The following is a 27,959-nucleotide window of genomic DNA, read 5'->3' on the forward strand; positions in this document are numbered from 1 at the left end:
TCCCTACTTTTCTTTCTTCACTTCCCCTGCATGACCTTTGAAGACTCCTTTGCAAAGCTCTTGGGAACTTTTGGTAAGCAGGCTTGTTCCCAGCAGAAGATCTTTGAGCTTCAATAATGAGTCTTGGATTCCCTGGGAGCTTGCATGGTAATTACTGCATTAGCTTTCATGAATTGTCTTCTTACTTAAAAGAACTGTATTCATTTGTGTAATCAATTATGGAAAACTAATAGGTACACAAAGCAACAGTGCTCAATTGTCACTTTCCTTCTTCCCCCCACTAACACTCATGCTACCATTCACTATTATTTTGTTTTCGGTTTCTTCTGGATCCTGTAATACCCTTTGGTTTCTTTAAACATCTATGGGTTTCATGGCTGTGGGTTTGAAACTACAATGACTGAATTTATCAGTCACGTATTTACGGAAAACTGAGTGTCGAAAAAACAGTGGTGTTATATAAATGCACACATTTCTTTTAAGGCTCAGGCCAATGAGATGCCTTTCAAATGACTTGGAAAACAGGTATTTGGTGCCTGATTGCTTTGTTACAGAGAACTGTCACATGGCAGCCATTTTATTAAATCTGGAATTATCCCCTCCGGTTTGATTAGATTAAATTTTCTTGAAAGTTGTTTCTTGTTTTTCTCGTGCGGGGATTTATCAGAAAAGGTTGCAGTGTTGTATCAATAGGCTGATTGCGTCTTCTAAAACATCAGCCAACATGTTGCTCTTCCTGGGAAAAGTTCCTTGGATAAACTAGAGCAGTAAAGTCAACCCACTCTACCTTATATCACGTATGTTAATATTTTCTTAGTACATGACAATTCATGACCAAAACAGTGCCATTTAATGATTTGCCTTGTGAAAGGACAGAAATTCTGCAGATAAATAGACAGATCAGCTCATCAGTGTTTTTCGAGAAACCGTAGATCTGTGCTCAGACTTCATTTAACCAACAAAGCTTCCAGCCAGTTTCTGAAATAGTCCTCTAAAAGCGTTGCTTATGGTTTGATTTTGGTTACTATTTCATGAGAGCTTACACTTTTTTTCCCCATTTAGTTAACACTTACTGAACTTTATTATGTCCCAGACATTTTGTTTTATAGCACAGATTTCTTGGAGAGAAGCAGGAGTCCTCTCTGGTAGAGGGTGGTTTCAATTATAAAAGACCGTGTTCCTTTTTTCCAAGCCACCGTTCCCCTCCGCCTCAGTCCCCTCAAATGTGTGCTGTTTATGATTCATACAGGGTGACTGCAACGAAAGCTCAAAGCAATATACATTTTGTTTATTTATTTTTTAATGTAAGAAGATATGTGCACTTTGTGAGAGGTGTTCTGGGTCAGTTGTCGATTGAAAGAGCTCCGTTTCCTCGTTCCCTCTGCATTGGGAACATTTTTCTCCGTTAATACCCTGTCATACCATCTTCTATTTGTCACACCACACAGCATGCCCATGCATTTAGAGAAGCCACGAAAACCACACCGTGTCATTACGCCTGCCGTATTTAATAATAGTGACTCACTCTTGTATGTTTACGGAGTCGTTCCTGTCTTAGTTTTCAGAATATAAAGTTTGCTGTGAAAATGCATCAGACCCCTGTGAGGTTCACTGATCTTTTAAATTCCACTTGGAAATTTGTCTCTCACATTGTACTCAGTATTAAGTATATTGCTTTATGAAGCTGTCAGGTAAGCCTCATTTCAGGCTGCCCACGCTTTCAAGTCCTCTTTATTACCCTGCTCTGACTTTCCTCAATGGTCTAACCCTGATACAATGTTGCAGCATATAGATGCTTCTCCAGTGTCTCAACATTGCTCCTTTACTCCTAGTTCAAGTTCCTGTTGTCTTCCTGTCATTGATTTGGAAATTATATTCTTTTATATTTTATTTTATCTTGGTTTAGTTCTTCTCTTCTACTCAGATACATGGGCTGATCTTTCCTAAGCTTAAAAGTATCAGTGCGCACGTTAGCTGATAAGAGAAAAACCCAGCCATCTGAGTTGCTGATTGAATTTTGTCTTTGTTTACTCTCTTCGTTAGCCTGAGACTTGTATTGATCCCATATTGAACACTGGATCACGTATCCTATTGGATTTGTCTATCCGCCAGGTTGTGAAGCAGTACTTTGAGAGGGTTGAGGTAGAGCTAGGATGAACCTTCAGCAAAATCATAAAGTGGGTGAAGCTTTCATTCATTTTACATTTTATTATCTATTTCCAAATGCACTGAGCCTCCGCTCTGTCTAGCTGCCTGGGTTTTCCCCACCTCCTTTTTTTTTTTTTTGATACTTCATAAAGCTTCTTCTTTGCTTCTCTCTGTCTTTTTTTTTTTTTAATGTTTATTGATTTTTGAGAGAGAGAGAGAGAGAGAGAGAGCGCGAGCATGCACGGGAGTGAGCATGAGCAGGGGAGGGGCAGAAAAGGAGGGAGACAGAATCCAAAGCAGGCCCCAGGCTCTGAGCTGTCAGCACAGAACCGGACACGGGCCTTGAACTCACAAGCTGTGAGATGATGACCTGAGCCGGAGTCGATGCTTAATTGACCAAGCCACCCAGACGCCCCTTCTTTGCTTCTCTCTTATTTCTCGATGCGATGCCTCAGGGATTCGGAGGCACTGTGCAACATCAAGTTTTCATGTTTCCAAATGTTTTCTCCCTCATCCTTCCTTGAAACTCCAGTTTCTCTGTGTGAGATCTCCGCTGAAATATCATGTACGAATTCATGTTAAGATGTGAATGACTAATGGACAGGCTTTTCTGAGCCCCATGCCGTCCATCCTGTATCTAACTGGATTCATTAAGGGCAATCACTGATGTCTGATTTTCTAATTCCAAATGTAGAGGCCATTGCATCTTCCTCATTTTGCAAGAAAGCCAGGGATTTGGAGATAAAACTCCTCTGTGTGATTAGTGTCATGAATTAATCTGAACCAGGGGTAACTATCAATACCCCATCATACTTTTCAGTGTGATGCCAGCCTGATAATCACACAGACTAAGAGCAGATGCCCTCTGGGTTTCTAGAATTTTCCCCAGTGCTCCAGGCAGCTAGTTCAATCTCATGGACAGCTCTATTTTAATTTAACATATAGGCATGTTGCTAAAAAGAAGTACTGTCTTTTTGAAGCCCTTCATTCTTCTGATCTGTCAGGGCTGAAACAGAATGCTTTAATGCCTTTCGAAGTCCTATAAATCACTGGAATTCTTAGATCATTGTATTTTTAATGATACAAACTATTCCTTTCATTTGAAACATAGATTCAGCATGGGCCACTTGATTCTAAAATCACAGTATTTTAGCATGCATCCTGATTTTTTCATTTCACTTCTTGCACCAACGCTTTCTCCTCCAAAAGGCATTTTCCATCCCCATGTTGCGCGATCTCTCACTACTTACCAATATTCTGCAATTCTAGACCATTCCTTATCCCTTGGAAGATTCTCATACTTGGTTTCCGAGTTGCTTTAGCTGTTCTTTCCACTCCTTCCTCCTCCTCTCCCTAGCAGCCCACCTTCAAGTCCCGATCATGTTTCAGGAATCTCTCTCTAAGGACGTGGGAATCCGTGCCGGCACACGGCAGGCACTTCAGGACTGTGGTTGAGTACAGTGTGTTTGCCTCATTGCTGCCTCTGCTAGGGACCATTGCAGGGACCTGCACCTGGGTCCTCGGGCACGTGCTGGTGTCCTTCCCATCCGTTCTCTGCACACTTGCCAGATGGAGATTTTTTTGGATGGGATTTGGACAGTGGTCTATGGTCCCAACTGGCTTCTACCTCTGCCCCCACTGCCCCAAACAATGTGGAATCTGCTGAGGTTTTTTTTTTTTTTTAATCACTTTAAAAACAACAAAACTGAACCAACTCCCTCAAGGCTCTGTGTTGCTGGGCCACTGCCCACTTCTCCAGCCGCACTGCAGGCTATGCCATTTTTGTTTCCCCATTTTGGTCTTTTTCTTCCTCAAATGTACTCTACTTGCTCCAGCTGGAGAGCCTTTACAGTGTGCCCTCCTTTCTGCCTCCCCAGCTGCCCCGAGTGAATATGCAGTTATCTTTCAGATCCCAAATCAGTCATCCCTTCTTCGAGAAGGCCTTCCCTGGACAGCCTGATGACGTCAATGCTGCTGTCCTCTAACTGCATCTCTGCTTCAAAACACTGGCTACTGGTATGAATGTCCATTTTGTGTGATTACCTGAACAAGACCAGGCTCATCTGTCATTCACATATTTTATAAAGGGCAAAATAATGATCGGAGTGTACCTTCATCAGGAGGAACAAAGACTCTTTCTAGATGGTTCTAAAAATGGGTCAAGGCTCAGTACAGGAACTAGGGGTTGGGAAGCACAGTCTGGTTTCTGAACTCAGAAACCCAAGCTCAGCCATCGATTGGTCCCACACATCTTATGATTGACCTTTCCTGTTTGTTTCCTGTAGTCTTTCATTTTGTTTTCAGTTTGGTCTCCCCTATAAATGATGGGGAAGATCATTTTAAGTTTATTTATTTTGAGGGGGTGGAATGGGGCAGAGAGACAGGGAGTCAGAACCCTAAGCAGGCTCCATGTTGTCAGCAGAGCCCGATGCAGGGCTCGAACTCACAAACTGCGAGATCATGGCCTGAGCTGAAACCAAGAGTCTGATCTTAACCCACTGAGCCACCCAAGCACCCCTCCACTAGAATATCTTAAAGGCACCTTTTGGGGCACCTGGGTGGCGTAGTCGGTTAAGCATCCGACTTTCGCTTAGGTCATGATCTCGCGGTTCATGGGTTCGAGCCCCGCGTCGGGCTCTGTGCCGACTGCCAGCTCAGAGCCTGGAGCCTGTTTCAGAGTCTGTGTCTCCCTCTCTCTCTGACCCTCCCCTGCTCACGCTTTCTCTCTCTCTCCTAGAAATAAATAAAAATAAATAAAGCATTTAAAAAAAAAAAGGCACCTTTCTCAGGAGGCCTTTGAGTAATTTATTTGTGACATCACTAACACTCTTTGGCTAAGTCACTTCTCCCAAGCAGTCTCTTGATGGTAAAAGAGATAATACCTTCCTCTGTGAGTTATTTATGAATATTCTATATGTAAAACATTTAATACAGAAATTGTTATATGTTAAGCTCTCAGTACATGATAGCTATTACTATTTTCAGTTCAACATCATCTTTCTTGCTTACAATTACTATTTCACTTTAAGTAGTTTAAACTCTTGTTGTCATTTGTCATAAATACAGCACACCCATGAGTTGTAATAAAGCCATGATAGTTTCAGCTCTGATCCTCTGCCCAGGAAGATCCGGAAACATTTCTAAGCCTCAGTTTTGCTCTGTTGATGCATTTCACACAGATTATCCCATGCCGTTTGATAAGGGCCAGCATTTCCTATTTAGTTTGTTCTGTTTGAACTTTCTTTGATCTTTTCATTGATGGAAAGTAGGTCACACAGCGCCCAAGATACTAAGCTTGAACTTTCTAGGTTATAATCTTCCTGTGCATTATTATTTGCAGTAGAAAAGGACTGACTTCTGTAGGAAGAGTCCGTGGCTCGTCTCCCTCTCTTTGGTAATGTGGTGGCATTCTCTCATGTCTACCCAGGAATGACTCTGAGTTGCCTGAAAATAATCAGCCTGATCACAGGCAGAGCAAAGATTTCCATGTTCTGTCCTTTCTGCAGATGATTTAGCCCCCGACTGGGCCAGAGTAATGGCTGGCGATCCCAGAGTAGGACTGGAGGATTCTTATCTGTTGTGTGAAGCCTGAGGGCAGAGATTAAAAGGCAGGATGTGGAGGAAAGCCAGAAAAATCAAGAAAATAAGTAGAGGGTCCCCAGAGGCCAGACAGAAACAGAAGCTGATTTTGAGGCTGAAGCCAAAGAGCAGAAGTCACTAGATTCCCCTGGGAGCCACGAAGGGCTCCCACCCCAGGGCCCATTTGTGCATTTGAACCAGGCTTATTAAATGGCTGTGAGCTGAACCAGCCTCTTACCTGTCCTAATTGTACAGGACACAGACCCTCAGCCTTAGCCCTGAAGGAGCCCTCTATTGTACGCATGCACCGCTTTTCACTGAATCATACAGTTAGGATTTGGCTTGGTAAGTTAAAAATTATGATATAACAAGACCTGTTTAGGAAAGAAAGTGATGTAAACCAAATACACTGAGCACACTTCCTTAGGAGATGCTACACAGAATAACATGTTCATGTACTCACCTGTGAGATTGAGTCCCATTATCGTGATACAGCTCTGTTTTCACAGGCTTCTGAGTATTAATTCTGGATCTTAAATATGTTGCCCGATAGTATCTGAAACAAACAAACAAAAAGGCGTCTTACCCTCCCTTTTTCTCTCAAAATACCTGACCAAGTGGCAGTATAAAATCTGTCAACAAAAGTTTGGTATAAATGTCTCCTTGACATTCTCTTCACATGTGGAACATGAAGGGCAGTGGCCTGGATTTTTTTCTTTCTTTTTTTTGTTTTGTTTTTTGTGTTGTTGTTTTTTTGTCTGCAAAGCAAAATATATTCAAAAATCTTAATGTTCATCTTAACAGTTGATTTTTTTTTTAATCTTTGGGATCTTGTGTTTCCCACACTTACAAAATTTGCAATTGACTTTAAATCTAATAATTTTAAAAGGGCAGGGACCAGGGTCGCCTGGGTGGCTCAGTTAGTTAAGCATCTGACTTCAGCTCAGGTCATGATCTTGCATTTTGTGAGTTCAAGCCCTGAGTCAGCTCTCTGCCGACAGCTCGGAGCCTGGAGCCTCCTTTGAATTCAGTGTCTCTCTTTCTCTACCCTTTGCGCTCTCTCTCTCTCTCTCAAAAATAAACATTAAAAGCAAAAAAAAATTTTTAAAAAGGCAGAGTCCAGTCATGGGGCCAGGGCAGGAGTGGGGGCCTTGAAGGGGCATTTGAGGCCACAGCTTTGCCCTCGTGCAGAAGGGCTTCGGAAGCCAGCAGGTGCTTGAATGTTTGTCCTCTTTTCAGAGACTTCTCAGCCCTGCTTTTTCACAATCTAACTTCTCAATTTTTTCTTCCTTAATGAGCAAGCCTGAATGGAAACGATCAAAGGTCACCACTTTGTTGTGAAGAGGCCAGTGCCCTTCCTGAGTCCGTGAAGACATGCCCCTTCTCCGCGTGGCCTGTGTCAGAAACCTGTGTGTTACCCTTGACATCTTGTCCTTCAGTCCATTTCCAGGCAACCACAGAACTGTAACAACTTCACATCCTACGTGTGTTTCAAACTGATCTGCTGTCCTCTGTTCCTCATCCCTGCTCTGACCTGAGTCACTGCGGTGGTTACTTTTATGTGTCCACTTGCCTAGGCTTTAGGCTCCAGATCCTTAATCAAATGCTAACCTAGGTGATTCTATGAAGGTACTTTGTCTGTGGGGTTGACATCTACAATCAGTTGACTTCAAGTAAAGAGATTCCCCTCCATCAGGAGGGCACATCTGATTCAATCAGTTCATATCCTTAAGGGCAAAAATGGGTTTCCCAGTTTTTTTCCCCCCCAAAGAAATTCCGGTTCAAGACTGTGGCATCAACTCTTGGCCTGAATTGCTAGCCTGGCTCCTGCCTTACAGATTTTCAACTTGTCAGTCCCCACAATTATGTGGGCCAATCCCTGAAAATAAGCTTCTTTACACAGATACATAGGTAGATAGATAGGATGGATGGATGGATGGATGGATGGATGGATGGATGGATGGATGGATAGATACATAGATACATAGATACATAGATAGATAGATAGATAGATAGATAGATAGATAGATAGATACATACATACATACATACATACATACATAGATACATAGATAGATACATACATACATACATAACATACATACATACATACGTATGTACATGGATAGACTACTGGTTCTGTTTCTTTGCAGAGCCCTAACATATAGCTGCTCAACTTATCTTTAAACTATTGTCCAGTTATCTCTCAAATGGTGTTCTGGTTATCTGTTGTTGTTCTGCAATTTGTTTGATGGTCCCAGTGGCTGGACACAATGACTCCATAGCCTCTCCCCTATCTTCTGGTGTCACGGCCTTAACCAAGGCCTTCAGTGACTTGCCCTCGCCCACAGAAAGCCAAATCGTTTACCTTGCCTTGCTTCTAAGACTTTTCACGATACAGTTCTGCACTGTTCCCCACCTAGTGTCCTGTCTCCCAGGCCAGATGGAATTTCTTGCAGCATTTTGCACGTTCCATACAGGCTCTCATGCTCCCCGTTTACTGTTCCCCAAACAGTATTCACCCCTCTGTTTCTTTCTCTTGCCTTGCCTGGCTGACTTCTGCTCACTGCAGCCCTGCTTCTTTGGGAGTGTGGAGCCCTTGCACCCCAGGTTTTGATTGAATACCTTCCTACATGCTCCAGTTCAAGGGGTGGCCCACCTCCTTGGGTTTGTGAGCTTGTGGAATCAGACTCCAATAAATATGCTTTTGCTTTGCTTTACTTTATTATTGAACCAGCAAAACATCAACACAAGATTAAGGATTCAAGTAAGTGGATTATTCCACTCAGAGAAGCGCCTGAAGTTTCTGTGGCTTGTGTAGCCCTTTGGGGATGAGGAAGGAGCCCACATCCCAGATGGCATGCTCCATTCATCACACTGACATCATGTCGGTCTCTAAGGTCTACCCTTTTGTCACCAAAGGAAGTTCCCGCTGGGCTGTAGTGTTACCCTCACAGGCTCTTCTGCATCAGAGGTAGGCAGCCGGCCTGGCCCGGCCTGGCCTGGCCCAGCTCCTCGCTCCTCACCTCCGCTTCTCCACTGTGGTGCTGGGCCAAAGGCATGATATTCTCATTGTCTCCCAGCGTCTTTCTCCCATTACACCACATGCTCTCCATTGGCTTTCATTCTTTTCTAAACAATTATATCCTGGGGCACCTGGGTGGCTCAGTTGGTGATGCATCTGACTCTTGGTTTCAGCTCAAGTCATGATCTCACGGTTGGTGAGTTCGAGCCCTGCATCGGACTCGGCACTGACAGCATGGAGCCTGCTTGGGATTCTCTGTCTCTATACCACTCCTCTCTCTCTCTCTTTCTGTTTTTCAAAATAAATAAATAAGCTTAAAAAATTTTTTATGATATCCTTGGTATAGAGAACAGTACTATGAGCTCCATTTGCTCACTAAGTGTACACAGAAATGAATGACTAATTGAGTTTACCCTGAATTCTGTCCCATGCCACTAAACTCGATTCATGACTCTACCCTCTTAGTGCTTGGCGTTCCTATCTGTTCTCCTCAGTGTCAGACCCTGTCTTTTTGTCAGGAGCTCTGTCTTCATTCCCAGCCCCAAGAAAATTCCTACCTGGACAAGAATCTTCAGCCTTGGCCTTGACCCTGTGAATGAATGCCAGTTCCCAACCCTTCGCCTTTTAACCTGTATCCGTTTGGGCTGGCCCCCAACGGAAGGATTTGAATACTGTTCTACTCTCTTATTTTAATGTCTTACGCATGTAGTTATGAGGATTCAGCACAGCTTAAATACTTAATCACAATTGACAAAATGTCTCAAAATGCCGGTATCTTCCCATGATGGTCAATGTGTTTATCTATGGGTCTTATGTCAGTGACTGTTTCTCCCTCTGGGTATCTCTGATGTTGTGTTGATGTTGTCTTTGATGTGGTGTTGATCTGTGAAGCATAAACATTTAGGGGAAGTGTAGGGCAGTGGTTAAGAACACACAGATGTTGACTGGGCTTCAAATCTGAGTCCTGGTTGTGTGACCTCAGACAAAAAACTTAGCCTGTGTATCACCTTCCGCATCTGGAAAACGGGGATTACAACTGTGGGTGATGAAAATGGACTAAGTGACTGTGTCCACGGCTTAGGAGAATGTCTGGGACCTCCTAGGAGCCACGCGTGTGTTTATTGTGAAGGTGCCTACACAAATGTGCTTGGGCCTCAGGCTCACGGGTTTTGCTTTCAGTGTCCCTAGTGGGACCCCTGTTTCTTGGCCCTTTTTCTGGCCCCTTTCTGTTGAGCGTTCTGTCCACGTAAACCTGTGTTTCCCTGAGATCATGTGAATGTTTACATTTCTCTCTCTGATGGGTCTCTCTGTCCTGGTCATAGTGTGTGTGACTGTCTCTCGCCTCTGTCTTCATCCCCTCTGCTTTTCTCAGAGTTTTCTTCCTCTCTGTGTGTCACTTTTACGTGTCTCTTTTTATTTTCTTAGTTTCTCTACTGTTTTGCTGTGTTCTTTCTCTCTTGCCTTTCTCCTTTTCCTTGCAATTACGCCTCATGTAAAAACTGAAAGCTGGAAAATATTTTCTGAATTAGTTAAATCGTTTTCTATTCTTCAAAAACATAGAAGCTTAGGAACACATTATTTCTATTGTTCCTGGCTCCTACAGCCTCTGGGTGATTTTCATGCTACGTGGTTCAGTGATGCTTCATACAAGAGAGATTCCCAGTGTTCCATTGGCTTCATCCTCTTGAACATAGTTAACAAATTGTTAACCACCTTTACTGCTTTGCTGGGAAGCCTTCCTCCATTTCCTGCCTCTTTTAGAAAATGCACTTCCTCATGTACGATATGAAGGAGGGGGACAGAGTCTCTTCATTCCTCCCTCTGTTCCCAGGGTCGAGCATGGTGCCTGGACCACAGAATTGCTCTTGACAAATATTAGTGAAATGAAGGAATTCCACTGGGGAACATCACCTCTTTTTAAGAGTTTCAACTTTGCAGAGTTGTAAGTTTATTTTGTTTCAGTGCTCTTAACTGTCTGGGTTCAATTCTCCAGGGAGAAATTTCTTTCTAAGAACTTGATTTCATTTACAGTGTTTGGAATTGGTTGAGTTTAAATTTTAGTCTCCCAGTTATTAGCTGTGATTCCTCCGGGGAATTAATTTTGCTGAGGTGGTTTCTTCAATTTTAAAATGAAACTAAGAACGCCTACTTCAAAAGAATATTATGGGGATTAAATGTTATGTATAAAACACATTTACTTTGTCACCAGCATCAGGATAGCCATAGAGAAAACAGAATAGACTAGAAATAAGCCTCCCTCATATGGCCAATTGGTTTTTACCAAGACCATTCAGTGGAGAAAGGACAGTCTGTTCAAACAGTGGTATAGAAAATAACCACATGCAAAGAATAAAGTTGGACCCCTTCCTCACATCATATACAAGAATTAACACAAAATGATCAAAGACCTAAACTTAAGGACAAAAACCATTAAACTCTTAGAAGAAAACATGGGGGAAAATTTTCATGACATTGAGTTTGGCAATAATTTCCTGTGGAGCCATCATCTTCTCTCCTGGCCATCTTTGTCTGTCCCTCACCCATGTTCTTCCACCCATTAAGTAGATCGTGCATCTTCCCCCACCCCTACCCTTTCCACCCAAAAGCACTTGCTTAATGGAGGCCCTTGTAATCTTTAGTTACATGAACTCAAGTCATAGGCCCCGCCAGTGGGCCTTCCCATCAGGCCTTCCCTCCACTGCTGTCCATCCTCTGAAACACAAGTCCATTCACTCATTGAACAGATATTTTCCCACGTCTCCTGGGTACTGAGCACTGTACTAACACCTTCGCACAATGTACCCCTTTCCCCAGCTTGTCTGCACTGCCTTTCCTCTGCTTACTTATCACCTCATCCTATGCCAGCCCTTGTGATACTGCAATGACACTGAAATACCAGTTACGCTTTGTGTCTGTCTCTTAATGTACATAAGGTCCCAGAGGCCAGGGCCCATCCATACTTGACTCATATTTGTGCTAAGTTGTAAGTTCTGATCCTCATGACCATCCCCTGATGACAGCCCAGCGAATATGTACTCACTTGTTCTGTGCATGGGTCCCAATTCTGGATCTTATGCTCGCACAAGTTAAATCTAAATTTTTTAAAAATGTTTATTTATTTTTGAGAGAGAGAGACAGAGTGTGAGCAGGAGAGGGGCAGAGAGAAAAGGAGACACAGAATCCAAAGCAGGCTCCACGCTCCAAGCTGTCAGCACAGAGCCTGATGCAGGGCTTGAACTCATGAACCGTGAGATCATGACCTGAGCCGAAATTAGCGCTTAACCGACTGAGCCACCCAGGCGCCTTGCACAAGTTAAATCTAATTCCTTCTGGATGTGTATAATATTTGCAGGCAGCTATTATATCCCACTGCCACTGTCCTTCTGCATTCTGGACGTTGTTTGTTTTGTGTTTAACTGTCACGAATCTCAGTTCTTCCACCAGCAGATGGGGGCCCTGGCTTCTCAACATGCCTTTGAAAGCAGAGTTTACACAGCAGACCCAAGCCCTCCGAGTGTGGTTTGAGCATCACAGAGGACGGCATGTCTCTCCCCTCTTTTTGTGGCCTCTTTTCTTTTAACTATGTTGTTTGCATCACATTTGAATGTTAGTAAAGCCACTCCGCGCTGCTCTTATCCCAGGTCCATTTAAAACCCGAATGGAAATCTTAGTCGTTCCTCAAAGACTTCTGACCAGGGACGGACGACTTATTCTCAGTCTCTCATACAAATTCTTCTTTCTTTTTTAAAGTTTATTTATTTATTTTGAGAGAGAGAGAGTGCTGAAGGGGCAGAGAGAGGAGGGGAGAGAGAATCTCTCTCAATCAGTGCAGAGCCTGATGCAGGACTCGAACTCATGAACCATGAGATCATGACCTGAGCCGAAATCTAGAGTTGGACGCTTAACTGATTGAGCCACCTAGGCACCCCAGTTCCAAATTATTCTTTTTCTCCCACATTCCCCATGCCCCCACACCACAGTGCTGCACAGCCAGGCTCACACAGAGCCCAGCGCGGCCACAAGAGCACAATGAGGTGCGTGGGGACTGGGCCGGGTGTCACATCATGTGATACCGATAGTTACAGGATACAGAGACCCTTTTGCCCACAGTGCTCTCTTACCCTTTTTTGACAATGACTTTCAATTATGAACTTGAGGGTTCTAGAAAAATCTATTGGATAGTAAGATATGGTGGTTCAAACCAGCACTTTTTACTTAATGCCCCCCAGTTCCTTGGTAGGAAGCATTGCACATCATGGTGCTTTGTAGGGCGTTGACTGAGGCAGGGCTTTCTATGTAAGGCTTTGAGTTGTGAGTTTGGATCTTGGCTTTGCCACTTACTGTTTTACAATTTCTGGGGAGGAAAAGAACTTTCCTCTACCCTTCTGAGTTCTTGGCTGAGACCCCTATAATGAAGAAGAAATGAATGAGAAAAACAAACAGAACTTTATGGACATGTAGACCCCCATGGGCGACACCCGAGTATCTCCCTGAGGCAACTTCAAATTCAGGCCCAGATCCCATTCTCATGAGGAACGGGGAGGGGGAGGTAGGCCTCTTAGGGGAGAGCCAGTGGCTTTTAGGAAAGATGAGGGCCCTTAGGAGACCGGTTGAGAGGTGTGATAGTTCACAACAAAGTCAGAGTGTGATGCCGACTCGTGTCCTCTCCTGTGGTAAGAATCCATCTCCCCCCTCTGGTGGGACTGCCGAGCAGGGGATTTATGACTCTTGAGCCCCTTGAGGCAGATAAGGGGAATTCAAAGAAATCTTCATGCATTTGCTGCTTTTCAAGTGCCTGGGGCTCAAAATAATCAATGTACCAAAGCTGTGTATTTGAGGGTAGGTGTCATAACTGCCACCCTTCACGTGAGTCCTTGAAGAGCTGTTTGTTTTCTTCCTTACTAGACCATAAATACCATTAGGACAGAGACAGTGCTTGATTTATTCAACCATGCGTAGACGGTGGATCTCTAAGGGCTCAATGACTACCCCAGTGCTAAATACGTATGGATGAGTGTGTGATGTGTGACCTCCGTACCTTTTATAAGCCTGGGTTGTCCTCAGCTGTAAAGTAAGTGACATATTTTGCGTGATGTGTGACCTCTGTACCTTTTAGAAGCCTGGGTTGTCCTCAACTGTAAAGTAAGTGACATCTCTACTTATTTTGTAGGGTTGCTGTGGGGCTTCATGAGAGAATATATGGGAAATATTTAGCACCTAGTGAGAATGCACGCAGTGTTTGATATTTTTATGAGTCGTGAATTGGTGAATTATGGAATGTAGAGTAGACCTAGAAGAAAGGCCAAAAAAACCAAAAACCAAAAAACAACAACCAAGGGGCAGGGGGAAGGGGTGGGGACATCAATAAGAAAGAGGCAGTGACTTGGGGTATGGTTCAGTCCCAGCAGATTGTGATTTTGGTGAAGGAAAAGAAATGTGACTGGTTTAGAACTGATTAGGATGATGAATAAGTCCCTGGAGGTGTGCAGCCACATAAGTTGTAAAACTCCCTTTCCTCGATCCTCGTTAGAGCCTTAGAGAAAGGGTCTCAGAAGAAGGTAGCTATTTATTAACGCTTAGCAAGTGCCCGCACCCTCTGCCTCACCCTGACTGTCCCACGTCTTATTAAGGAGTTTTAGGGAGTCTGATAAACAGAAGAGACGCCTGTGAGCTCTGAGCTGGGGCGGTTAGATTGTTAGTATTCAGAGTGTACTCCAGAGCCCTTCACACTTGAAGCCTCAGGCACTCATTAACATTTCATGGAAATCCAGGAAGCATCCCATTTAGAACTGAAGAAGGATTCTGACCTGAGACCCAAAACAGATAGAAAAACACAAAACAGAAAATACAAAATAAAAACTAAGGAAACACTCAGCCCCGGCCGTGTAAAAGAAAAAGGAATTTCTGCCGTTTTAAGAAAGATCCCCTTCTCAGAAGTATAGCCTCTGGACCAAATGTGATACGAAGATGATCTGCACATTTTCAGACACTGTCTTTTTAGGTTTAGGCTACAAGTGTTAAGGCCAATTCTTTCAGGACCAACATCTTCAGAAGGAAGCCCTTTGGAAAGTATATAAATTCTTTCAGTTCTGGAACTCCATGGAGTTCAAAGGGTCTCTGTTCTTTCCTGGGCATGGAGGGGAGTAATCTTTGCTTCTTTTTTTTAAGTTCACTTATTTATTTTTGAGGGGAGGAGGGGCAGAGACACAGAGATAGAGAACCTCAAGCAGGCTCCACACACAGCACAGAGCCTGACATGGGGCTCAATCCCACCAACTATGAGATCATGATCTGAGCTGAAACCAAGAGTCTGTCACTTAATGACTGAGCCAACCAGGTGCCCCTAATCTTTGCTTTTTGAAACCAGAATGTGTAGAGGAAGTTGCTTGAAGGTATGATACAGCAAGCCTTAGATCATCATCAAGCTGGGGGTTTCTTTTCCCTTTAACACTGGAGCACATTGGCTGGACGCTTTAACCTTGATTCCCAGGGAGACCCTGTATGTCATATAAATCAAGAGCCTTGAGTGTCTCAGTTATATATAGGATTGAAGTATTTATATGTAAATTTCTTGCCACCTTTGAGCTGTAAATGGGCAGGTTTTCAGTGAGCTTATGGTAGTGCCATCATGGGAAGCATCCTCAAGGAAGAAACTCAAATGAGATTATTACCCCAATTATACTCCAGTGTAAACTACAGAGAATAGAATGTCAGAGGACTTAGGTTGGGGTCATTTACAACCCGGGTGCCTTGGTCAAGTCACTTAACCTCTCTCAACTCCAGTTTTCTCATCTCTGAAATGAGAATGATCTTTTCTGTTTCCCTGTTTGCCATGGGAATCAGATGACATAAGCAGATGTACAAATGCTCTGGCAAGTGTACGGTGCTTTCCAGGTATCTGGTTTGTGCCTATTGGTCTTGTTGGACATTTGTTCTCATGGAACATGAAACTACACAGTGTAGACAATTTAGGTGTCATGGTAAAGAGCTTTTGCCTAGTGTCTTAGTCAGTTGTGGCTGTTATAACAACGCTCCATAGTCTCGCTGGCTAATAAACAGCAGGCATTGATTTCTCATGGTTGTGGAGGCTGGAAGTCCGAGGTCAGGGCCAGCGTGGTCAAGTTCTGGTGAGGGCCCTCTTCCAGGTTGCAGACTGAGCCTTCTTGTTGTGCCTCACGTGGCGAAGAGCAGAGAGGGCAAGTGGGCTCTCTGAGGACTCTTTAAGGGCGCTAATCCATCATTAGGGCTCCACTCTTGCGACCTCACTTAATCCTAATCACGTCCCACAAGCCCCACCTCCTGACCCCATCACGTGGCCGTAGTTTGTCTATGGGAGGACACATATGTTTAGTCCATAATGTATTCCCCACAGTCCCCCAAATTCATGTCCTTCTCATCTGCACAATGCATCCATTCCATCCCAGCAGCTCCCAAAGTCTTTAACTGGTTCCAGCATCAACTCTGAAGTCCAAAGGGTCATCTAAATATCCTCTAAATGAGGTATGAGTGGGCCCGAGGCACAGTTAGTCCTGAAGCAGAATTCCTCTCCAGCTTTGAATGTATGAAACCAGACGAGGCATGTGTTTCAAAATAAGGCCTAGGATAGCCATTCCCATTCCTAAAGGGGAACTAGAAAAGGAGAGAATGACAGGTCCCAAGCAGGTACAGTACTTAGCAAGACAAACTTCCGGAACTCTCAGGCTCAAGGTAATCCTCTGGCTGGAGCCTCTGACCGCCAGGCGCACTGGGTTGGAGTCCTGTCCCCAGCTCTGCGGGCAGGGATGGGTCTGCAGGTGGCCCCACCCCCTCAGCTTTGAGCAGAGGGTGTCCCTTCTTGAAACCAAGGGTGCATCCCTGATACCCTGAATCAACTTTGGGGTCATTCTTCCCTGATCTTGAAGAATAGCGCATGTTTGCAGCCAAGTAGCGCTGTGGTCCCATCCAGTAAATTCTCACTCCGACAGCCTTTTTTGCTCCTTGCTGTGTCCCTCCTCTTCGGTTCAAAGCGGTAGGTTTCCTGCTGGGTGGTTGATTAAGTCTGGTTCACACCCATAGTAATCTCCTTATCAAACAGATTCTTGGCCACACTCTTAGTGCTCTCTCCTGAACATGCTTTCTCATCCTGTTGCAATGTGGATAGGCTGAGAATTTTCCAGATCTATAAGTCCTGCTTCTCTCTTGGTGAATAGTTCGGTCTCCAGATCATCTCTTTCTTCTTGCATGTTGTGATAAGCAGTGGAGGAACTAAGCTGGTTTTTCAATATTTTGCTTAGAAGCCTCCTCAGTTAAATATCCAGTTTGAGCATCTACCTTCCACAAAACATTGGAGCTGAAACACAATTCAAAGCCAAGTGCTTTGCCACTTTATAACAAGGACTACCTCTTTTCCATTGTCCTCTCATAATAACATGTCCCTCATTTCCATCTGAGACCTCATCAGAGCAGCCTTGAGGTAACATCCCTTTATCTTCCAGTGTTCTGCTTCTCACTCTTCTAAGAAGATGGAAGTCTTCTCTACAGAACTCTTTTCTTCCTGAGCTCTTAACAGAATCACCTTTACAGTTCGGTTCATGGCAGTCTAGGCCTTTTCTAGCGTGCGCCTAAAAACTCTTCCCATCATCCAGTTTAAAAGCCACTTGCACATTTTTCGGTACATATTTATCACAGAGAGAAGATGGACACCAATGTCTAATGACAGGAGAAAATGGACAGCCTAGCTCAGTCTGAGAGTAGATTTACCTTCTTCCGTCTATTGATGTGCTCGGGCCATAGACAGATTGAATGATGCCCACATACAGGGGGCAGGGTGGTCTTCTTTCCTCAAATCAGCACTTCAGATGCTCGGCTCTTCCAGACGCACCCTCACTGACTGACCCAGAAACAGTGTTTCCTCAGTATCTAGGCGTTGCCTCGGCCCAAACCGACACATCAAGTTAACCGTCACATCGAGTTAATACCGACAGTGTCCGTGCTTTAAGTGTTTCCTGCTCTTTTTATACAATAAGGGGGAAATTGTTCATTATTGTGAACATCACCTACTTGACTTTAGAGTCTCCAGAGACCAGAAGTGACCCTGTTTAGGGATGATGTGACATGGGAAAGCAGAGAGAAAATTCCATTTTGTTCTGTTTGCTATATGTACCTCGACTTAATACTGACCCTGGCTACTACAGGGCTCTCTACCACATGGATGAGCCGGGAAGTGACAACATACATTTATAACTCTGCCACTGAATATAAAGCCTTACAAAATCCCATTGGCCAGTGAAGACCAGCTTCAGAAATGAAATGAAGGATAATTATTCTGATATTTTTCCTGGGAGGTTTTTATGAGTGATAAGGTGATTTTTGATAGTGATTGATTTTTGATAGTGATTTTTTTTTTAAGCACAAAGGCAATGGCTGAACCAATTCTGGCATGTCCATACAGTGGAATAACAGTACTCCAGCAATGACAAAGAATAAGTTGCTGATACACACAGCCGTGTAGATGGATTGTAAGAGCATTTATACTGAGAGAAGGAAGTCTTACGCAAAAGCATATGCACTGTATGATTCTGTTGATATGGATTCTAGAACAGGCAAACTAATCTTTTTTTTAATGTTTACTTACTTTTGAGAGAGAGAGCGAGGGTGGGCGAGGGGCAGAGAGAGAGGGAGACACAAAATCCAAAGCAGGCTCAAGGCTCTGAGTTGTCAGCACAGAGCCCAACGTGGGGCTCGAACTCACAAACTATGAGAACATGACCTGAGCCGAAGTTGGACGCTCAACCGACTGCACCACCTAGGTACCCTGGCAAACTCATCTTTGATCCAAACTTTAATGACAAAAGTGCTTACCTGGAGATGGGTGAGAGCTGGAGACAGGCTGGGAAGGATATGAGGGAATTCTCTAGAGGGTAGGCAATAGTCTGTATTTTGAGAGGAGTTGGGTTACAGGGGTGTTGCTTATGATTTTATTGTATGTAAATTTTACCCACAAATGTAAACAAAATAATGATATAAGTGTTGAGGTGTTTAGCAGTGAAGGGACCGATATCTGTATTTGACTTGGAATTGTGATAACAATCCATAACAACAAAAATGGATTGATGGATGCACAGTAATTATGCAATAAGGCAAATGCAAAAAGTGAATTGTACAATCTAGCTGGTGGTTGTTCAGGTACTCATTGACCAATCCTTTGCATTTTCCTATAGGTTTGAAAATTCTATAATACAATGTTAAAAATACAATTTGAGAAAAAAACTTAGTATAAAAAAACACAAAGGTTGTAATGGTTAGTGTTTTTTGGTGATGCAATCAATATTCTTTTTTTAAAATGTTTTATTTTTGAAGGATAGAGAGTCAGGGCGTGAATGGGGGAGGAGCAGAGAGACCGAGAGAGAGACAGAATCTGAAGCAGGCTCCAGGCTCTGGGCTGTCAGCACAGAGCCCGATGTGGGGCTCGAACTCAGGACCTGCAAGATCTTGATCTGAGCTGAAGTCGGACTAACCAACTGAGACACCCAGGTGCCCTGCAATATTCTTTTAAGCACTGAGTATCCTTAGAGAAGTTAAGCTACTTGTTAAAGGTAAATGGGAATTTATTCCATCGCCTTTGCTCAAATGCTGCATAAAAGAGACATTTAAAATAATAAACACATAAGAATTTCTGAATTCACAATATGAATTGTTATGATATTAAGTTTAAAGTTAAAAACTACTTAGCATCATGCTTTTGACTACACATTTCATTTTCAATTTTTCCTTTTGTTAATCTCCATGAACTATCTTTTTTTAAATGTTTATTTATTTTTGAGAGAGAGAGAGAGACACAGAGTGTCAGCGGGGGAGGGTCAGAGACAGAGGGAGACACAGAATCCGACAACAGACTCCAGGCTCTGAGCTAGCTGTCAGCACAGAGCCCGATGCGGGGCTCGAACCCATGAACCGTGAGATCATGACCTGAGCTGAAGTCGGACGCTTAACTGACTGAGCCACCCAGGCGCCCCTCCATGAACTATCTTTAAGAGATGATAGATTCTGAAATCCGCAGAGGGATGATAAGCAGGTGATAGGACTCGATGAAGATGAATGTGCTATTTATATAATATAAATGAACTGATAAGTATTGTTGAAAATATTGATTTCAGGGTATAAATCATATCACAGCACTGATTTTTTACACCCTGAGAACTATTGAAATTCAAGAAGACTGGAATATAATTCAACAATGACCGTGACGTGTTCGAGCAGTGTATTTTGTCAGAAGGACAAAATTCAGTAGGAACATGTGCAAAAGAATACCCTTCCGGACAAAAACCCCATCAATGGGGAAGGACCAGTTATGAATCTCGGGTATCAGCAGCGACCACAATCAGCCCTTTTCACTGAATATTCACTGTCCTTGCGCTAGGATTGAATCCCACTTTGCTATGTATTTTTTTTCCTTTTCTAAATTTTTATTTAAATTTCAGTTAACATAGAGTGTAATATTAGTTTCAGTAGTAGGATTTTGTGATTCATCACTTATATACAACACCTAGTGCTCATCACAAGTGCCCTCTGTAATCCCCGTCACTTATTTAACCCATCCCCACCCACCTCCCATCCGCCAACCCTCAGTTTGTTCTCTGTCCTTAAGAGTCTGTTTGATACATATTTTTAAATAATTCGGAGAAATAAGTAAAGGTTTAAAGAGGAACAAGATGACTAAAATAATGAAAAAGTGGCCCTAGGAGGAAGATCTGAGAGAAAAGAGAAACTTCTCTAAAGGCTTCAAGATCGAAAAGGTTCAGTTTGGCTTGATTATTACCATTTTCAATTACATGAAGTGTTTCCACAGAGAGATTCTATGAAAACTAACAAGGGGAATGGATTTAAGTTGAGAGATAGTGGAGTTGTGCAAATGGAAGAATCTCTTGACATCAAGGTTGATTAGACTCTGGAATAATTACCAGGTGATGCTGTGGACCGTGCATCCCTGGAGAATTATGGAAACAAACTATAAATTGTGAGTGGATCTAGATTGACCTGCCAGAGGTTGGGGGCAAACTAGGGGATCCCTAGAAGGACCTGACTGGGCCTACATTCTATTAATAATGTTTTCTCTCCACGTAAGATTTAAACACCGGTTGGTATTAAATTACATTTTTCTTGGGGCGCCTGGGTAGCTCAGTCGGTTAGGCATCTGACCTCGGCTCAGGTCACAATCTCACAGTCTGTGGGTTCGAGCCCCACGTCGGGCTCTGTGCTGACAGCTCAGAGCCTGGAGCCTGCTTCGGATTCTGTGTCTCCCTCTCTGTCTGCCCCTCTCCCACTCACACTCTGTCTCTCTCTCTCTCTCAAAAATGAATAAACATTTAAAAAGTTGAAAAAAATAAATTATATTTTTCTAGGCTTTCTATAAGGAATGGCAATTTTAAGTTCACTTCGAAATTCACTGTGTTACTTTACAGCAGTGTGACTGTGGATAGTAATATTATATTGTATGCTTGAAATGTGCTAAAGGGGTAAATCTTAACTGTTCTCACCACGAAAAAAAAGGGGGTGAAAGAAAATGACAACCATGTGAGATGATGAGTACATCAGTTAGCTTGTAGTAGGGACTGTTCCACAATGTATAAACATACCAAAACATGACTTTGTACACCTTAAATATAAATACTTTGTGCTTGTGAATTAAACCACTAAAGCTAGAAACAAATCACTGCATTTAATGATTCTACTGTTCATTGGACTTGTTTCCTAATCAAGGACTACATGATTACTTTGGTGACTGTAACACTGTTCTTAACTTAGTTTCCGTACTTTATAATTATTAGAAAATAATTACAATATATCCTTGTCATTTTTCTCTTTCATGTTACAACGTGATCATCAGGCAGACAGTTGTATATGTGAACCATTATGTTAACGAGTATTTTCTGCTGGTGAGAGGGCCCTACCTGAGTGTCTGTTTAACGTTCTTTGCCCGTTTTTCCTGCCAGGTAACCATTTCACTATCCAGGCCAGTTAAGATGCAACGAGATGAAAATGTCATCTGGATGAATGATTTCTTTCTGAGAGTCAATGTGGCCAAAGCCTCTTGCATTTTCCATTGCAGCCTCTATTTCCGGGTTTTTTAAATCTTATTCCTTGCTTCACTTTTTCTTCTCCTTTGCAGAGCAAAGCTTGCCTCCTGTTGTGATGCTGCCCAAAACTTCATTGTTTCTCAGAATAACACTCCAGCCGGGACCAACATGAGTTACGAGGTGGAAAGCAAAAATGAAATCCTGATTAGAGAGAACATTTTTAATATGTTTCCAGCGGTGAGTAGGGGGTTTGTTGTGGTTTATTTGTGTCACCATTGCAGAGGACTCTCCTCTCACTTTACACTGTAAACTTAACACAAATGGGGGACCTAACTTAGAATGAAAATACCATATGTGGTTTAGTTGTGTAGGATGTTTGTAGCAGTCCATTTTAAAAAAGCAGTTTTGGGGGGCAGCCTGGGTGGCTCAGTCGGTTGAGCGTCCAAGTCTGGATATGAACTCAGGTCATGATCCCAGGGTCGTGGGATGGAGCCCTGCACTGATCTCTGCACTGAGTGTGGAGCCTGCTTGAGGTTCCCTCTCTTTCTCTCTCTGCCCCTCCCCTGCTCATGCTCGCTCAGTCTCTCTAAAAAATAAATAAATAAAAAGGCAATTTTGAATGTAAGTAGCTCTGTGGGGAATATATTTATATCTTAAAATGTAAGTTCTCCGAGTCCTTGAGTCTTCATGACTCATCCTTGAATGAGATGAGGTCCTCGGGCTTCCTGCACAGCAATTACTGGGGCTTGGGAAGAGGACCATTTTTCACCTGGAATGAGATTCACCCAGTTGTCAGTTTTGGTGACTGAATCGCTTTGTCCACAAAGAACTGCAGGTTTATGTGGCTAATCTTTGGGAAGTAAATATGTTAAGAATTTGAGTAAGCTCACAAGACAGGGACTTCTGGGTGGTGTGTTCATCGATGTATCCCAAGCTCTAGAACATTCCCCAGTGCGTATATGTGCATTTGTTGTGTAGTCACTGAATAAACTAGTGAGTAACAACACAGTGTCATTACAAGAATACAAGAAGAAACTTCTTGAATATAAATCTGAACTTGGGGAAAATTTTTGTCCTGAAGAGAATCCTGTGGCTTATAAACACACACTCTCGGGCATCTTTCATGATGTGATGAAAAGCAATTAAGCTAAGGCACTATGGTCAAACATGGGATGACTTTACCAACTGTAGAATATTCAGTTCTTACCATTAATTCCCTTTTGTTAGACCTTGGATCTCTAACAACTAATTTATCGATCATGCAAGTTCTTCCATTTTTTCTTTTAATATTACAATTCAAAGGAAGACAAATATGCTGGGGCTGATCGAGAACTGAATAGCAAATGATAGAGAATAAATATTGCACATTTTCTGGGAGGAAAGGGGGATCAAAAAAACTCATAAAGCATTTCTAAAAATGCCCTCATGATCCACTGAAATTACCAATAATCAAAAAGAAAATAAGTGAAGCATTCATATCCCTTATCAAGGAGGGCCTGGGAGAGTTTCACAGTGAGTGACTCTTTCACCTCTGCGTTTTTTCCCTAGTGTTTTCTTTGCTGTAGACTGACGAGAACAGAGAAGCAGCAGGTATTTTTTTGCTTCTAATTGGCACCTTGAAAAGAATAACTTAACCGAGACTTGATAATTCTGTATGCCGTTAACAACAGCATCCATTTTCCAAATTTACACTGATTTTACAGAATCAGAGGAGGGGAAATTCTGAAGTCAGTACAATAACAATTGCAAAGCTACGCCACTCCTTTTCTGTGGATGAGGCATGTGAGGGAGCTGACCTCCTCCTCACCCTGCTTCCTGCACCACCCCCCGGGGCTCCCCTCTGCCACACCGCGCTCTGTAAGACTGTGGGGCACAGAGCAAGCCGATGACAATAGCTACTTTTGATGAATGTTGTGAAGTCATTTCCTCCAAACTTCTGCTAAGTTATTTCAAAAGAAAACAACGAAGTCGGTTTTTGACCGAAGTGAGCAATGAGCAGGCATCGCTCAGCGTGGCACAAATTTTCCATTTTCTTCTGAGCTTTATTTTAAGAAACATTGGTGTTTGTAATTCAGGTGAACTCGCACCAAACGTGAGATCCCAGAGCATAAGGGCCTTTTCACCCAGTTGACCAAGAAGCCAGAGAAAAACATTCACTAGTTTGAGTGCTTAATTGGAGATGTTCCCTTCAGTAATCTCTTCTGTTGTGCCATTTAGAGCATATTTGCATCCCACCCAATCTATAAAATTCAGAGTTTATTGTGGTGCTGTTTAGCAAACACAGTTGGAAGACATCTTGAGCTAGAAGCACAGTGGATTTGAAATAACCTCTGGTATTTGGGAACCATTAATTTAAGAACCAGGTGCTGCCGGGCCTTGCAGCTACAAAGAGGAATAAGGCACATAATTAAATTAACATTTTGTTCGTTGACTATGAGAAGCTGTATAATGCGTAGTGAATGAGAGCATGGGCTCCTTCAGGGGTTTGAATCCCAGCTCTGGCACCTGCTAGCCATTACTGAAACCCCTGCCTTTTTTTCCCATCTGTAAAATGCTCATGAGGTTATTGTATGTATTACCCGTGTTAGTAAGTTTTGCACTTGGAATGATGTCTCTTGTATGATACACACCATCTGATTTTTAATTGTCAGAGACAAACCTAGTACTGAACCAGGGTTTTCTTTGCCTGTTTGGCAGCTCCCGAATGGAACGTCAGGAGCGCAAAACAGTCATAGGGATTCAGGGGTTCCTTTGGGCTTCTCAGAAGCACAGTGGCCCTGAGGCATTGCCATTGGTACCGGTAAACCGGTTTGGGGCAGTTGGGGGCCCTGATTTGTAGCGCTGGCTGATTTGGGTGGTGTAAGTACCCCTCACTGTGGCTGATTTAAATTTACCAATGTGTAGTAGTAGTAGTATTTTATTTCTTTTCTAGAGTAAGTGAGTAGGGGAGATGAGCAGAGGGTGAGAGAGAGAGAAAGAAAATCTTAAGCAAGCTCTTCCACACTCGTGAAGCCCGACATGGGTTCAATCCTGCAACCTTGGGATCATGACCTGAGCTGAAATCAAGTCAGATGCTCAACAGACTAAGCCGCCCAGGCACCCCAGATTTACCCGTGGTTTAACAACAGTTTACACAGTTCCTGAATGCTTACCAGGTGGCCCCACAGGCGGGTACAGGTGGGCGTCAGCACAAGGCTGGAGGCGGTACCAGGGCAGGCCACTGAGCCAGCCGGCATTTACTATAAAATCTCCGTGTACCTTGAGTTATTCAAGGTCTACAGTGAAAGATGAGGGGCAGCTAAGAGTCAGAAACACCCTCTGTGCCCTTGAGGACCTCCAGCTGAATTCTAAAGACAGAACAGGTGAATCAGGACCATGTCACTGTGGAGTCTGAGCTGGAATCCTCTGTGTTGCCCAAGGTCACATCGTTATTTCAGGGAAAGTGACCAAGAAAGGGAAAGTGCGCTGTTGAATCGAGACACCATATTTCAAACTGGGAAGGATTTGGTAAAAGAGGGAACCTTTGGGGGTAGGCAAGTCCGGTCCTTGGAGGAAATATAAAAGATTCAGGCCTTGGAAATTAACTTGAAATATGTCAGCACAGAGTTAGTAGGCCTCCCTGAAGACCGTGGCTGGTCATTTGCAGAGAGATGGCAGGCATAAATCTCATGTCATCACTGAGCCTGAAGGTCTAACTATTTAAGAAACACGGAAAGCTTCCGCTAAATTAGCTATTAATTTTATGCCTGAGAATAGAGGATTTAATGATACTTGCTAATTGCTTTATTTCCTCTGTATGGCTGAAAACGTTCCTGTTTGTCGGAAAGGCTCAATGTGGGATTTTGCCGTTCTAATGTTATTTCCTTAATGACGCAGTATAAAATACATGAAGTTACATTTTACAAACAAATGTATTATATTCTATATTATTACATTATATTTTATTTGATGCACTGTATATACATGAAGTTACATTTCATAAATGTATTATATTTTATATTATTACATTATATTGTATTGGAAACACTGTATATTTCTCTCAAGAGAAATGAAAGGTATAGTATAGGTTTATACAATATTTTATTATAAGTCATAAGTTGATCAGTTGTGGTATTTGCTACTTCTGCTTTTTTTTTCCTCGCTTTTTTCTTCCCTTAGCGTGTATAAATATTAAGCCACTCGAATTAAGCCATGATGGTTATGGGTCTGAAACTAAAGCTTTTTCATGGTAGCTTTTCACTTTCTCCTGATAGTCGCAGCCTTTTATGGAATACCCTTACAATCAGTGTGCCGTGGTTGGAAATGGGGGAATCCTGAATAAGTCTCTTTGTGGAGCCGAAATAGACAAGTCCGACTTCGTTTTTAGGTAAGACCTGTCAAATTGCTTTCTTTGAAAATAAATATCTGTTGGATATCTTAAAGGGCTAGTATAAAAGTACTCCGTGTAAATTTTGACCTTTGAGCTGTGTTGCTTAAATGTACAAGTGATCTAGATAGCCTTTCCTGAAGTGTTAAATGGATCATGGTTTCCTCAGCATGTTAATACCAGAAGGGGAAAACTGGGCTATGGCCACTTTGCAGAAACTCTGCTTGAGATCATGGTGAAAGAGAGCCTTCGCTGCAGGACTTCTCAGGGCCTTCAGTGTGGTAAGGATACCATGGCTCCCTGAGAAGGACTCCCGAGAGTAGTAGTTCCCAGGTTCACCTGAAGGGGAAAAAAATAAAAATAAAAATAAAAATAAAAAAATATATATATATATACATATATATATATACACGTATATATGGAGAGAGAGAGAGATACATAGATAGATACAGATATATACACACACCCGGATAATTATTGTTTATATATTTTTAAAATTTTTTTAACAAAGCATGTCAAGAGTTTTGCTCTTAGATAATACTTGAGAAAATGCTGACCTTCACATTTCATTGCCATGCTACACCATTGTTTATTTAGTTTTCTGGCTTGAAATTAGAAAACAAAAGAAATAGTGGAGCTTCTAAATTCTGGTCTTTTAAAGTGTTTGTGTCTCAATACCCGCTAGCTTGCAAAAAAGAAAGCAAAAGTGTTTTCTCTGTGTGCCTGTGCTAACAAGCCAGGCTACAGGGTTTCTGCGCTTTCAGAATCCCACGGAAGGGTGATTCATCCCTGTGAGGAAGGATTTCAACTGAAATGCACCTTTTTAAGAAGTAAGTCGCAATGTGTTGCGTCCTATTTCAGAGGTACTGATTTCATACAACAGAGGGCATCCTTTGATCCTTATTGATTTAATGCTGCCCTTTTTAGCAACTGAAAAGGAAGATTTTGAGTCGGTAGCTCCCCCTCACCCCCACCCCACTGCCTCACTTTAATCTCATTTAAAGTTTTTATGCTGAAGGTCATGACAGAACAATAGATTTGACAGTCCAGCAGGTCACTGAATGTGCTCCTCATGATTAATGTCAAAATGACCAGTACCTGAATGATGTGGCCATTTTGTCAAAGCACTCAGTATGAAAAGGCCTTAATGAAGATATATAATTCTTCTCGTAGTAGACTGTGTATAGACTCAAAACTCCCAAAACATCTGTGGGGGTGTTTATGCCCAACTGCCATTTTACCTTATAGCAAACATAGGAAATACAGGTTTAGAGTTTATAAAAATACAAACAAAGGGGGCACCTGGGTGGCTCAGTCAGTTGAGCGTCCAACTTCAGCTCAGGTCATGATCTCACAGTCCGTGAGTTCAAGCCCTGCATCAGGCTCTGTGCTGACAGCTCAGAGCCTGGACTGTGCTTCCAATTCTGTGTCTTCTCTCTGCTTCTCCCCACTCACTCTGTCTCTGTCTGTCTCTCAAGAATGAATAAATGTTCAAAAAAAAAAAAAAATTAAGGGGCACCTGGGTGGCTCAGTCAGTTAAGCGCCTGACTTCGACTCAGGTTATGATCTCATGGTTAGTAGGTTCAAGCCCCGTGTCGGGCTCTGTACTGACAGCCAGCTCAGTGCCTGGAGCCTGCTTCAGATTCTGTGCCTCCCTGTTTTTCTGACCCTCCCCTGCTCACGCTGTCTCTCTCTCTCAGAAATAAATAAAAAAAAATTTTAAATAAATAAAAATACAAAGATCTCAACAACTACTTAATTTATAACTCTACAATGAGTCTGCATT

The 27,959-nt window shown here is 42.7% G+C and overlaps 1 protein-coding gene across 1 annotated transcript in view; it reads left to right on the top strand.

Moving 5' to 3' along the window:
* Positions 1–27,959, top strand: part of ST8SIA6 (ST8 alpha-N-acetyl-neuraminide alpha-2,8-sialyltransferase 6) — a 148,274-nt gene that overhangs the window by 113,626 nt on the left and 6,689 nt on the right. The window contains exons 5-6 of the mRNA XM_039245887.1: positions 21,900–22,044; positions 26,061–26,173. Coding sequence (XP_039101818.1) covers positions 21,900–22,044; positions 26,061–26,173 — 258 coding nt within the window. The remainder of the gene's footprint in view (positions 1–21,899; positions 22,045–26,060; positions 26,174–27,959) is intronic.

Source organism: Hyaena hyaena, unplaced genomic scaffold (assembly GCF_003009895.1).
Source record: "Hyaena hyaena isolate Hyena2069 unplaced genomic scaffold, ASM300989v1 scaffold_277, whole genome shotgun sequence".
NCBI lineage: Eukaryota > Metazoa > Chordata > Mammalia > Carnivora > Hyaenidae > Hyaena > Hyaena hyaena.